The sequence below is a fragment of the Musa acuminata genome, chromosome BXJ3-4 (assembly GCF_036884655.1).
Source record: "Musa acuminata AAA Group cultivar baxijiao chromosome BXJ3-4, Cavendish_Baxijiao_AAA, whole genome shotgun sequence".
NCBI lineage: Eukaryota > Viridiplantae > Streptophyta > Magnoliopsida > Zingiberales > Musaceae > Musa > Musa acuminata.
The window spans coordinates 44,593,389-44,607,601 of NC_088352.1; the positions used below are offsets into that span (position 1 = coordinate 44,593,389).

The 14,213-nt window shown below is 32.1% G+C and overlaps 1 protein-coding gene across 1 annotated transcript; it reads right to left on the reverse strand.

Annotated features, from left to right (window-relative positions):
- Positions 1-918: 918 nt before the first annotated feature.
- LOC103972751 (protein neprosin-like) lies at positions 919-5,080 on the reverse strand. Its single transcript, XM_065148138.1, has 7 exons — positions 4,916-5,080; positions 3,828-3,914; positions 3,097-3,300; positions 2,868-3,017; positions 1,999-2,052; positions 1,781-1,927; positions 919-1,311 (listed from the first exon to the last, which is right to left on the reverse strand). Exons 1-7 carry the CDS (start codon positions 5,078-5,080, stop codon positions 919-921), a joined length of 1,200 nt encoding a protein of 399 aa, XP_065004210.1.
- Between the last annotated feature and the right edge of the window lie 9,133 nt (positions 5,081-14,213).

Genomic DNA, 14,213 nt, shown 5'->3' on the forward strand with positions numbered 1-14,213 from the left:
TACCAAACTCCCAAGTTACCTTTAAGTCCACACAGACTTTTCTTTTTAGTCTAATGACTATATATATGATATGAAAAATATTTTTCTTTGATAATTATTAAATAAAAATTATTGTATTCTCGAAACTTATTTCATGAGAAAATTAAAGGTTTAGATAGAAAAATGAGTGGTAGAGTAAAAACAAAGTTTAACAATAAGTTATTCTTGGGAAAGCAAAAACCTCTTGGTACTTAGCGTTACAATATACAAGAAAATAGTGATTTGAGGTGCTTTTTTATATTAAACTAGTACAAATAATGATACAATTACTAGTAATTATTAATGTCCTCCATTTATCATATTTTCTTCTTCATTTTTTTATTATTTAATTTACTATAATATTTTTTTTACATCGTTTGCAAATGTGCATCTAGGAGGATCAAATCCCACAACCTAATAAAATAGGTAGATATGGCATAAATTTATACTTATTAGAAAAAAAATAAGTGTAGTTCTAAAATAAGTTTATTTCATTTTATATGGTGTCATTTCATGTCTCATTTCATACTCATAAATTTCTTCATGTATCTCTCACTCGAAATTATGTTTATTTCTAAATAAATATTTAATTTCTTCATCTATTCTTGGGTGTTCAAAGATCTTTTTCTTTGTAATCATCAAAAGGTATAAATTATTTATTATATAATGCTACGATTTAAAACATAATGATGAATTGAATTTGTCAAACTTTATTGTATTGGCACATGAATTTTGCAAATAGCTTGAACTCATGAATTCCTCATCTCATATATATATATAAAGATATCATATTATTATTATAAATTATTCATTACAAGACAATATCTACCATTTATTTGGTTATTCAGATTTGTAGCTCACATCCACATTTGATATAAAAACTAAAACAAAAGTTTTAAGTCAATCAGGACAAAAGTTGTTGGGTTTTCCACCGTAGAAGATATAATATCCCCGTTCCTCTGAGTATTGTACATCCGGGTCAACATCGTAGCATGTTGGTTTGTCTACGGATTCATCTATTTGGTCGGAGGAGGGATTTATCAATTCAGGTCCATCATGTAATGCATACATTATCTTACTAACATAGGCTGCCTTTGCATAGCCCTCTCCAGGGAAGTGGCCGCTTCCCATTTCTAGGTTTCTCAACCGTTTATTCACTGGATACACTTGGCCACCCCAGAATATTTCCCTGGCTCCATCAGATGTCAGCTTAGGAACAAGCTCACTTGGCCAATACCCGACTAATTCGCCAATCCGTCCCACTTTAAGCCACCAGTTTTTAGTATTTGCATCCTGAACAAGAAGATCGTAGGAATTTATAAGACAAATGTAAGTATAGAAATTAGTTATATTTGGCCACCGCACAATAAGATTTTTGGGTATGACTTTACTTGTGGAGCTTAAATAGATGACAGGAACATAATCCAAACCACGTAAAAGAGTTTAGATAGTGTACATACAGACTTAAGTATACTATTTATGATAATTGATAAGTTCATTTAGTCTAAGGAGTATGGGAACCAACAGTTTATAAATTCGTTAGGTTTCTTTTATTTTTAAATATATTTTTTAAAGTTTACATGTTTGGAAAGAATAAAACCGTGTGAGTATACCCTGCCCATTGACCCTATAGGACCAAGAGATAAAACCCTATGTGTTTTTTTGGAGCACTTAGTAGTTTATTGTTATTAGATAATAGAAGAGATATTTTGGTCCATTCCACAAGTAAGATAATTTTTTTTTTTTTGAAATTATTGCTTGCCCTGAACAGATGAAACCGTTTAACATGTTGCTTATTTGGATCATTGTATTGGGAAATCCATGACATCTGTGCACCAAGTGGTAATTTTCCGGTCGTGACAAAACCGGGGCAAAGAGTGTTAATGCATCTCACTGGATCATCATTGTTCTGGAAAAAACATACAGAATGAGCGACTTGATATCTCAAGTGAGGCAATATAAAGAGGAGATTGTACTCACCGACCAGAATATGAACATACGTGGCGATGTATCCTTGAACAAACCTGGATTGACCTAAATAACACAAGCAAAGCTTAGAAATTAGTTCTTTATACCTAATAGAAATTTAATAACTCGTAGCAACCTTCATTTTCATTTAGTAACACAAAATTTTGTCCAGATTATACTTGTCAAATAATCTAATCTCGTTCAGCATTAACTTACTAATTTACCTTTTTGTTGTGACAATCTTTTGAAGTCTATCTCAGATTAAATTATTATAGGAGAAGTTTTATATAATGCAGATGTTAATGGACATATTTAAGGATCAAATATGATGCAAGAAACTTAAGCTTGATGTGAGACTGTACGTAATAAAGTATGGTGCACATATATTATCTTGTCGATTTATTTCCCTTGTCCTTATCTTTTATCGTTTGACTTTATTGACCTCATAATGGATCTTTAAAATAAAAGTTGATAGTTTTTGCATATGTTTTCTTACAATTAAAAAAGAAGAAAGAAGATAACCATGAAATATTTTTTACAGATCGACATTTATTTAAGAATATTTTTTTATGAATATGCAAGTAGTAACTATTGACAATTCAAACACATCCCACAGAGAAAAAAAAAAAATCAGTTCTTGTGATATTCAACTTACAGAAATATAAATATAATCCTTATATTTTGTGTTATGGTTTCTTATTGATCTCTACTTAGGTCATTATCATGTAAGATACTGGAAAGAATTATAATAATAGTTATTGTTTTTCTTGTCATTAGATGATAATATAGTTATATATTGACTAAAATGGTGGAAATGTTTGAAGAATAATATAGTTAATGTGCTAAGTAAATGAAGTATCATAAAACAAAATTTCACTTACCATCCATCCAGCTTGTATGTCGTTTCCATCTCTAGTAACCGAAACTAAGGCAGCACTATATTGGTCATCTCCTTCAACATGTGGCTTCCAGATATTTAAAGCTCCCTTAGCGCCATAGTAATTGCCCATGAACGAAATCACTCCAGCACGCTAAAAGGCATAGTATGCACTTGAATAAAAAATCCAGACAATTACCATCACAAATAATGTAAGTTATCATTATTCTTACATAGTAAGATTCAGCAATATAGAGTTTTCTTGTCGAATTTCTTGATTTCTCCGAGAGTGATCTTGCTGTTAATAGTTCTTCCTTTGTAGTTCTGCGAATAGGAACTGTTCCTTTTGGGCATGAAAAGCCCATGAGTTTAGAATGTGAGGAAGCATTTATAGATCTTGGAGCACCTTTCCCTTCTGGAAATGCAGTGGGTCTCATCTACAAGTGATGATTATTAAAAAGATGGAAATGAAGGCACTGATAGTTCATGATGCTTTTAAAATTAAATATTGTTTCATGAAGATAATTGATCATAGGAATCTTAATAAAATATCAAGTAATATGACAACCAATGAAAAAAGCAATGTTGTCGGAAGTATTCTTTGACACACCAATGATGGTCTATCACTCGGATGTCTAAGCAAATAGGAAACTATTTTTTTATTATCAGATATCATGTGGATCATTCTGGTTTTCAGGTGCATGTTGTCAATGGACTTGTACAATTCATTTAATGCTGCCAGCAGACTCGAATAAGTATTTGATCTCTATGCAACTATATCTATTTTCTTTTAATCTCATGTATGTGCTATTATGCACGTACATGCATAATAGAAAAACAATAGAACATCTGACTTCTATTATAAGAATATCATAAAGACAATACTGTTTAATCATATTACAGAAAAACTGAAACAAAATGTCATGTTTGAAGAGAAAAATCACGAAGATGAAGAGAGGATTACCTGAATCTTGTGGTTTCTAAGTAAAGGATGATCAAAAGCAGGTTGCTTGAACATATCAACACAATCAAATATATCCCCTTTTCCACTCTGCAAGTAGACCTTAATAAGTCACTTCTCTAAAATGTAGCAATTGAGAAAGAAAGAGACAAAAACAACATTGTTAACATATTAACGCTTCTTATTTCTAAGGAAAATAATATGTTATGAAATTGAACAATAGTATTTTTGAAAAAAAAAAGAAATTGAACAATGGTATTATCAAGAATATTTTGTTCTTTAGGCAGCTATCTAAAATAAATATTTTAAAACTCAACAAGAAATGATGTGTATTATCATTGATGACAAACAAACTCCTAGCAGCCATGAATAAGAAATAAAACGCCCATCAATAAGAAATATTTTACGTATATTATTTTATTACCATTAACAATAAACAAACACTTGGTAGCCATCAACGAAAAATATATCACCATTAAGAATGTTATTTTTTATTTTTTCCTAAATAAATATATTTTTGTTGTCCAAGAGATAGTTAAATAGAAATTACATCATTAACATCCTTCGACACATGTATTTCCAAAGAAGAAATCATATAAGACACAATTCTGTATGCCATGTACACTTTGGATAAGTCTCAGCATGTGCAAATCATGATACTCTCCACAACGAGAATTTAGAGTCAAGAAAATAATATCTTAATCACAACACTTCAACTTCCCTGAATATAGATATGAGAAACATTTATGATTTAATACTTGATAATGAGCATCAAACTTCAAAAAAGAAGGTGTCTGTGAACACCAAGCTTTCTTTAACATCATTCTTAGTCTACCTATAACACTGCCTTTAAGTAAATTAAATAATAATAATAATAATAATAATAATAATAATAATAATACTACTAATAATAGTAATAACAACAATATAAAATAGTAATAATTATAATTATAATAGTAATACTTATATTAATAAAATAATAAAAATAGCGATAATAATAACAATATCAATAAAATTAATAAAATAATATTATGTTTAATGTGATATATATATATAATAAATTTTTTTATAAAAAAAATAATGAAAATTACCTGAAAGCTTCTCACTGCTGGCTTGTTCACGATCTTAAGCTGTTCTTCTACGTCGAGATCATCAAAATTAGTCCATCCTTCACTTAAAGCAAAGTGCAATAGGAGGATGATAAGGATGAAAGCCATAATTTGAATGTAAACACCCACACTAACTTGAAGTCGCATCACCCCCACACTATAAATAATAGAAGAAATTAAAAATAACATGCAGGGACATTTAGTGCTTATCCATTGAAGCCTATTTATAGTTTGTCGTTGGAACCTGCTAGCTGTTTTAGAGAAACATCAGCACAACCATGAATTGTGATTTGGAAAAGCAACATGAGGGACATTTAGTGCTTATCCATTGAAGCCAGCTATAAGCTATTAAAAGGAAAGCATCTTTGATCGAACGACAATATTTTTCCATTAAGAAATTCATGAAAAATGATATTATTATTTTTTGTAATAATTTCTTAATTTGTTTTTAAAGAATCGGATATACGTTATTGGAACTTAAAATTAGGGTAGCTTATGAAACATCAATTTTGGCTTCATTGTTTGGATTAAAATCATCGATTTTAATCCAAACAAGACTGCGGGCCTTTGTGCGCCGTAGGCTCAGGCGTAGATACGGTCCCACAGAACTGGGTCAGCTTGGTTCAGGCTTGAACCGGACGGACCCAGCCGAGTTCAGGTCTGATTCAACAGATTCAGGTCTGATCCAGCCCGGTTCAGGCCTACTGCGCCCGAGTCACATCAAATCGAGACAGGTTCACGTTGTTTGTGACCCGTGGAGACCATCATAACCGGTTTGGAGCAATCGAGGTCCTGTTTAGTTTAATTTTAATCCATTCAGTTCATTGCATTACTGTTTATGGCCTAATTGTAGCCGGTTCACGCTTATTAAGGGTCGATTCAGATCCGTTGTATTCGGTTCAGACTAATCGAGTCTCGGTTCAGATCATTAGGCCAGTTCAGATCGATCGGATCTGAGACATAATGGTTTAGACTAATTGAGTTCCAGACGGTTCAGGTCAATAGAAGCCAAAATTGTGGCCGGTTCTGGAAAATTCTGGGCCAATTGGCGCCGGTTCCATGTCAGTTGAGCCCAATACAGCTTCGTTTCATATCAATCGAGTCCAGTACGATTTGGTTCACTGAATTGAACGAATAGAATCATTGTTTTTTCGCAAAGGAATACCGCCATTGTTAATTAAGGCTAATACAGGTTGGTTCGGTGTCAATTTAGTCCAGTACCGATTGAGCCAAATACAAATTGGTTCATTGTCAATCGAGCCCAATATATCTTGGTTCAGTGATGACTGAGCCCAATTATAGCCAGTTCATTGAGATATAGATTGGATTAAGTGTGCATGGTTCAATTGAAATCGAGTCCCGTGAAGGCCAAATGATCCCTGTATAGTAATAGGAAATCGTCATTATTCATAGATATCTCAGCAGTAGCAATTTTACGAAAAATATTGGGCACAAAGGTGTTTGGACGAGATAGGTCGAGAAGTAATTTCATTTTGGTGAGTCAAGAAAGTTAACTGCTCATCATCAAGGATCTGAACAGGCATATTTCTGGTTCAATCTCCAGTTAAGTTTAATTCCTCATAATGATCAAGTTTATGATTTGCGCATTTGTATTCTTAAAAGCAAAAAAAATATCCATTAATATTGCCAATAAATGATGATACTAGTGCAATTTGCAACCTATATAAGGTTAAGACAAATTATGTGAAACCACATTGTTTATTCTTGTGAAGCACAAGTGTCGGAGGATCTTAATATTATAATTTTCATTGACATTTCTAACGCACCAATAGACGTGGAAATCTTAACAAGGACGTTAGTACAAAGACAGGGCATCCAAAGACTTAACATGCGATATATGACAAATATCATATCAACTAGTCTCAAGAGTCAAAAAGTGTTAGCTTAGGCTATACCACCTTATGGTAGGACTAGTGTTCTGAACTTGTTTTGCTACAGCTTGTTCTAAAATTTTTACTACTCGACAATCCGTCTCTGCTCGACTGCGTTGAACACACCAGTATGAAGTTCGAGCCCCTCCACAACATTGATCCACCTGGTTTGACCTTCTCCAAATATTGAAAATCTTTCTTACTCTTCACCAGTGAAAAACATATCACCTCAAGCTGTTAATGCTTGAATCGATGTCAGTGTCACCCTTTGGATCGATAATGCTTGAATTAGTCCTTTGTTAGCTTCCCATAATCGTATTCCTTTTATGCTTTTCGGTAAATAAGTTGACCATATTTTACATAGTCTAATCATAACTCGACTTTGTTCATTTTTGGTGCATTCAGAACATGCCTTCGAAATATGCATAGATATCAAGTATTTTTCTTATTCTCATACAAAAAACTTACATTTTATATGCATTTCAAAATCATTATTTATTAACAGAAAATGCTTAATACCAAATCTTATTTCATACTTATACCGTTTACAAAACATCATTTTCATGTACGTTTCAAATAATGTCTTCTTAACAATACTTTTCAAAACATGATACATTTAAATATATTTTCATAAAGTAAGTATAAGTATAACTAATGTCACGTTTCAAAACATAAACATTATTGTTTAAAGAATATTATTTATATAAATATAGTTAAGAGTTCATAAATATAATATAATAAGATGTACAATCAAAACAGAATTGATAGTAATATTATTGGCAATTGTCATATTATATTATATCCCCGTGATAAAATTCAGAATAATATTTAACTCCTATGGTATAGATAACATATATCTCCCTATATTAAGATATTAAAAAATTAGTTTTTGGACAAACACCATTATATATCCACGTGGTAGGGTTGAGACCGTAATCAAATTGATCGGACAACTATCATATTATTAAAAATAATATATCAATTACTTTCGTATAAAATTTAGATGTTTTAGTAAATTCTTATGTATATTATTCTAAAACTAATGCATCATTTCAAAACTAATAATATTTATATATTTTTTAATACTTTTCAAATATAATAATTGAATAGATATTATCATAAGATTCTGAAAAGATCGTAAGGTTTATTATAAAAGAAATAAGAGAAAATGGGATGATCACTTCGAGGGGATCGACCTCCTAGGATTTGTTAAAAGATTGAATAATATTTTTCATATATAACTGAAAAGAAGCAGTCAAGAAGTAGTTACATGCCTATTTATTTATAGAGTTCTGATTTTAACTAAATTAAACAGACTAAATAAATAAGCATAGAAAATAAAAAATACATAAAAAATAAAAGAATCATAACATATAACATAAATTAATATATGTTTATAACATACCAAACACTATTCAAATCATGTATTTTTCCAAATCGTCAACACATAAATCCTTTCATAATATTTGTAGATAATAAAATGACTTATAATACATGTAAATCATAAACATTTATAAATATCAAACAAATATATTAATATTTTTAAAAATAAATTAGACGGAGCCATCAAATACTTATTATAATTACATATCCTCCGTATAAACATGTATGTCGGCTTCTTCCTATCATTTTCTTATGTTTTTTGAACCTTCGTTTTCCTCCCTTTATTTTCTTCACAATATGATCATCCCATTATCAATGAACATTATGATTCAATCTACCTATAATCTAAAATACAAATCTAATAGAAATATTCAAAATCATATCTCATGTAATTTTTCTGGACTTGATCTAAATCTTTTTGGTAACAAAACAAGTCATCGAACCATTTTTTGTTTTCTCTCGCCCATTTCCTCTCATTTATTTTTTTTATTCTATCTTTTTCTTCCTTTTTCTTTCTTTGTCTCCTTCCGATATCCTCTCTTTTCTTCTCCCTTTTTGCTTCTTCTTATTCCCTTTTCTCTTCTACTTTCTTCTCACAGCCGAGACCTCTTTCCTCTTTCTCTCCTTTCTCCCTTCTCTTCTTCTCTTTTGTTTCCCTCCTCCTTCTTTCTCTTTCCTTCCTCTTCTCCCTCCTCCTCTTTTCTTCCTCTCTTCTTCTTTCTCCTCCGATTCTCCCTCTCTCCCACCCGCTCACACGCAGCCTCTGTTTCCTCGCGAGGGAGAGGCCGTGAAAAGAAAACCCTTATTGTAGTGACTATAAGAATGTTTCCTCAACGACTGCTATATTACCTTCATTATATCTTGATGGGTAAAACAATCTTTACCAATCAAATTATCTTCATGGTTATGATTCTTATGACAATCCTTATTTCATAGGTTGTGCATCTATCTCACAATTCATTCAATAGCAAAGCTTAGTTTGTATACTTACATATCTGCAGTGACATTTCCCTCGCACCACTTTCTCATACAAATCTGTAGAAATTTCGAATTGCGATTCATGGAAGTAAACTGTTTCAGTAGCTATTCAATTGGTGCAATAAGAACGCTTAGTTACGACAACATATGCACGATTCTTGATTAAGAATGCCAACCAAAAAGGTCCAGATATGACTAGAGTAGCTAAATACGATCGATGTATTTATGAAAACAGGCCAAAAGTGATGTGATTCTGAGAAGCCAACAAAACACCAGTTCGAGCATAGCTAGGGATGACATCGAAGAAATGGTATGCCTAGTCTTCATCATAAACTCCAATCTCAGTCAAGCAAAACGAGCAGCAGACAATTCAGATAATCTGACTCAATATCTCCTCGCTTTCAGTGTTTTCAATAGAGTCAGCAGAATCTGATCAATAGTGTTCTCAATATCTTAAGACGTCTGTCTTGGTTTTGATTGACGTAGAATCTGATCAGTAATAACCTTGCAATAGAAAAAAAACATAAATCACAACAAATGATATATTAATCATCAACATAATATCCGCATGTTATAATGGCAAATTATAGATTAATCTACTGGAAAGAATGTGAACTTCAAATACAATCATCCACCTGAAAGCGACATTCAATATTATGCAATAGAAGTAACAAAGAACAAAATCAAGTATCTATAATCCAACAAATGATTCAGGAAGAAATAAAGAGTCTAGGAAGGACTAAAAATACTTAGTTTAACACTCATCTATCCATACACAGTACATAGACACACACATATGTACATAATAGTATACATCTGTAAATACAGACAAGTAGAGAATAGTATACATCTGTAAATACAGACAAGTAGAGAAAAATATAAATTAGCAATAAAATCACAGCAGACCTATAGATCAAGATAGATAACACCTCTAGAATGTCAACAAAGAATAGGAGATATCTATTTCTTATATAGAGCCTCATGACCTATAGATCAAGATAGATAACACCTCCCCATGTTAGGATGGGGTGGGGGGTGGGGGGGGGGGGGGGGGGGGGGGTGAATTAGTATAGCGGATTAAAACTTTCGTTTCGACAAATCTTTTGATACGATAATAATCGAACTTGAAAAGCTTAACTTGAACGCGTGTTTGTAAAGATATGCAGCAAAGATAATGAGGAAATAAAACACGTAAAAAAGTTTGCAGTAATATAAATAGCAATAAGAGAATGCAAAACAGAGATCACGCCGATTTTAAAGTGGTTAGGTCAAATGACCTACATCCACTTGCGAGGCCCTCTTCGATTAGGCTCCCACCTTCCACCCGAAAGCGTTCTGTGCGGGTCCCACAACGGGTCCCGCGTCGCTTTTATTTTCCTTCTTTACCTCTATTGCCCCGAAGGAGGCCCCGAGGCGGTCGCTCACCGTCTGACCTTTGGACCCAACGAGTGCGGGCCCATAGTGTTCCCCCGCTTTGAGTTTTCCTACTTCGGTTTTCGCTACCCGTTTGCCTACCCGACCTTGCGATTGGAGGCAACGAAGGGTAGACCGGTGGGGATGCACAAGGGCCACGTCTACGGTATTGGGCTCCACCCGATGGTTGCTCCAATCATATCACAGGTAGGAGTCGGGTGCCAAATTGAAGGAGCAAAACAGTTTGGACGGACGAAGAATTTTGGAGAGGATTTTCCTTTTTTCTATTTTTCCATTGGATCTTTTAATATGATATATGACATTAAAGACGATGGACGCTAAACGCTGATAAATTATTCCATCCCAATTGAAAATAAAAATAAAAATATAAAAATATATAATAAAGATCATAAATTCATTATTATTTAACTAAAGTTTAATCATTTTAAATCATATGATTCAGACTTATCAAAAGGTTGAATAAGAGCGATAAGGTTATGACACATTTTTTGACTCCTTATTTATGAAAAAGTCATTCAAGCATTTATTAGGATATCTTTAAAATATATTTTTCTAATCTGGATATTATATTGCAAATGCTAAAATATGAAATACATTAGTATTCCTACATTTGGAATGAGTTATGATACTCTTTAAAATTCTTTCTCTACATTAAACATTCTTTCAAATCTCTTTCTCTAAATATATATTAAAAATATAAATATATTTTTAAACACTGATTTTAAATTCCAAAAACACACGTGGCTTGCACGTGATAGCACAAAAAATGTTTTTTAGAGAAACACAAAACAAAAACTTGTTACTAAGATATGAGTTAGTGGGTAAATTTCCTCCCAACAAAGCATGCTATGCAATCATTTCAATTAAATTCTTAAAACTGGTTCATAGAAAATGATTTGAGCAGAAAAATACCACAGAACAAATCTGATAAATCAAAGCCCCCAAGCACAACGTACACTGATAGAAAAAGTAACATTTTGAAGTTAAAAGAGTTTTTCTTTTTTTGTTCTTTCTCAGTGCATCCTATGAATCTATCTTTTGCATCGATACTTCTTTGACTGAACATCCAATCTCATCGAATGCCTACAGGCCAAAACATTAAGCGAAACAACTGCGAATGCAGACATTCAAAAGAGAGAATCCCATACGACTAATGTGCACAGCAGTCATGTGAATGGTTCTCATGGAAATAGTATCAATGGCAAGTGGGATCCATTATTCAGCTCATTTAAAACACAACCATCATATTCTTCTGCACAATGTAAATGATATAGAAGCATTAATAGCCTCAACAGTAAACAAAAATTGGCAATTACATAGTTTGAAATAAAACGACAATACACAGAGACCAAGCAATAATACAACAGAATAAGCTGATCACAATATTGAGGTTAAGCACTATCGGACATTCAGCATCGAAAAAGTAGTGGTGTAGAGAATCGTGCCATCATAATTTACCTAAACCAGATCATGCAAATATGTATCGATGAAAAGTTCAGTCCAGTAGAGGAAAGCTTATGATTAGCTACTGGATGATGAATCAAAAACTCAAATTGGATTCTTGTATCTGCAATTCAGCTCCTTTGATGCTTTGATCCTAGGATTTCATGGTGTTTTGCTTCAGATTTAAGCGTGCCTTTAGGGTGCTTCTGTTTTCTGACTGGTTTATTGCAACTTTATTTGCAGCATGTTTCCCCACTCCTAGACCTGCTTGATATCAGTGTCATGTTAGTAAGAAGCTCCAAAACTAGTTCAGCGGCCAGTCAGCTCAAGAAAGATAGCACTTTTGGTAATGTTCAAGATAACAAGTTCTACATCATGTAAGCTAGCAATATTATAACATTTTAGAACATGCAAGCTAGTAGTTTTGAGATGTTCAAGAAAGCAACTCTTGCTTCTTGAAATATACAAATTTGTCAAGTTTTGCTAGATGTGCAAGTTAGCATTTTTGCCTCTTAAGATAGGCAAGATAGCACTTTTGCTTCTTTTGAGATAGCAACTTTTTGTTTCTCTTTAGACTACAAGCTAGCGATATGTAAGTTTCACAATATACAAGCTAGCAAAAATTTCGAAAGCAAATGCAAGATAGCTTTCTTGTGTAAGCTCATGACTCTTGCTTCCTATTGCAATGTACAAGTTGCAAGTTTTGCTTCTTGAGATACGCAAGATAGCACTTTTGTAATTTTTGTTTCTTAAGATAGGTAAGCTTGTGATGTTCAAAATAATAAGCTCTTTCTTCTAGAAGTGTCATTTTTGCTTTCTTTGCAAAGTGCAAGCTAGCAAAATGTTTGAAAAAGTGATCAAGTTTTGCAACATACAAGCTAGCAAAAATGCCAAACTAGCAAGAGATAATGTTTTACATGAGGCAAGCAAACAATTTGGCAAATGTTACATTTGCATCTTCTCTTTTGAGAAGTGCAATTTTTGCTTTCATCTTGAATTGTGCAAGCTAGTTAGTTTGCCTCTTTTCATGATGTCCATGCTAGAAATTCTTGCTCCCCCTTTGTCATTGTCAAAAATAAGGGAAGACCCTTATATCAATTTTCATGACAAAGGTAAGTATCATTCTTATTTGTGCATCATTATATATTCAAATTAAAACATACACAATTTCAAAAACCTTATTTTTCATGCACGATACTGAAAAATAAATCAATCATCATTAATAGGCATATTATACATGATACTCAAACATTAAAATTTTTAAGCATTTATCAACATGTTGATCATGATACCAAACATTCATCATTTAAAGCATTCATGATACACATCATATGCAATAAATACATCATGTACATCATTATCATAAGTATTGCATACATCATTTTAACTTTATGAATATTTCATCATTGCATGCATCATACCAAAACATTTCAAGCCATGCAAGTCATAAATACAAAGAAATCATGTCATGAAGGATAAAATCATTTGAATACCAAAAGACATGATTCATATAGTAAATATCTTCTTTAAATAAAATATCAAGAAAAATCATAGGAGTACAAAGAAGAGATCTTATTTTAAAAGAAAATCAAGTAATAACTCCAAGAACTCACAAGGAAAAATCATGATTCATTTAGAAAATCTCCTCTCAAGAGAATATCAAGTAAAGTCGTAGAAGATCGATTAATGAGAAATTTTGATTTATAATAAAATCTCATGTATCGAATGTCGAGAAATCAAAATGATGATTTATAAAAAAATATCACAAGTTATATTCAAGAGAAAAATCATCATTCATTTTCAACTCATTCAATTTGTCACATCAATATTTCTTAGATATGGATGATACCAAAACATGGTTTTAAATCTTTAACATATAACATGCATAAATTGAAAGGAGAAGGAAAGAATTCAAACGTACAAAGATTTCAACCATCTCATAAACAAATGTAAGACCAAGTCATGAATCCAAGATTCCATGAGTCAAAATGATCATCAAAGGTAATCTCATGTTATTCCAAGAAATCAATATCATGATTTTGATAAAACTCATTTCAAATTTAAATCATCAAAATCACTTTTATGGTTCACAAAATTCATAACATAGGTAGATTCATGATTTCATTGATAATATATTTTCCCTCTTTTTT

Excerpts from the sequence above, each read along its gene's own strand:
- LOC103972751 (XM_065148138.1), bottom strand. The coding sequence starts at position 5,080 with ATGCGACTTCAAGTTAGTGTGGGTGTTTACATTCAAATTATGGCTTTC. Across the intron at positions 3,018-3,096 it reads ATATTGCTGAATCTTACTAT|CGTGCTGGAGTGATTTCGTT; the intron begins GTAAGAATAATG and ends TATGCCTTTTAG. Across the intron at positions 1,312-1,780 it reads AACGGTTTCATCTGTTCAGG|GATGCAAATACTAAAAACTG; the intron begins GCAAGCAATAAT and ends CTTCTTGTTCAG.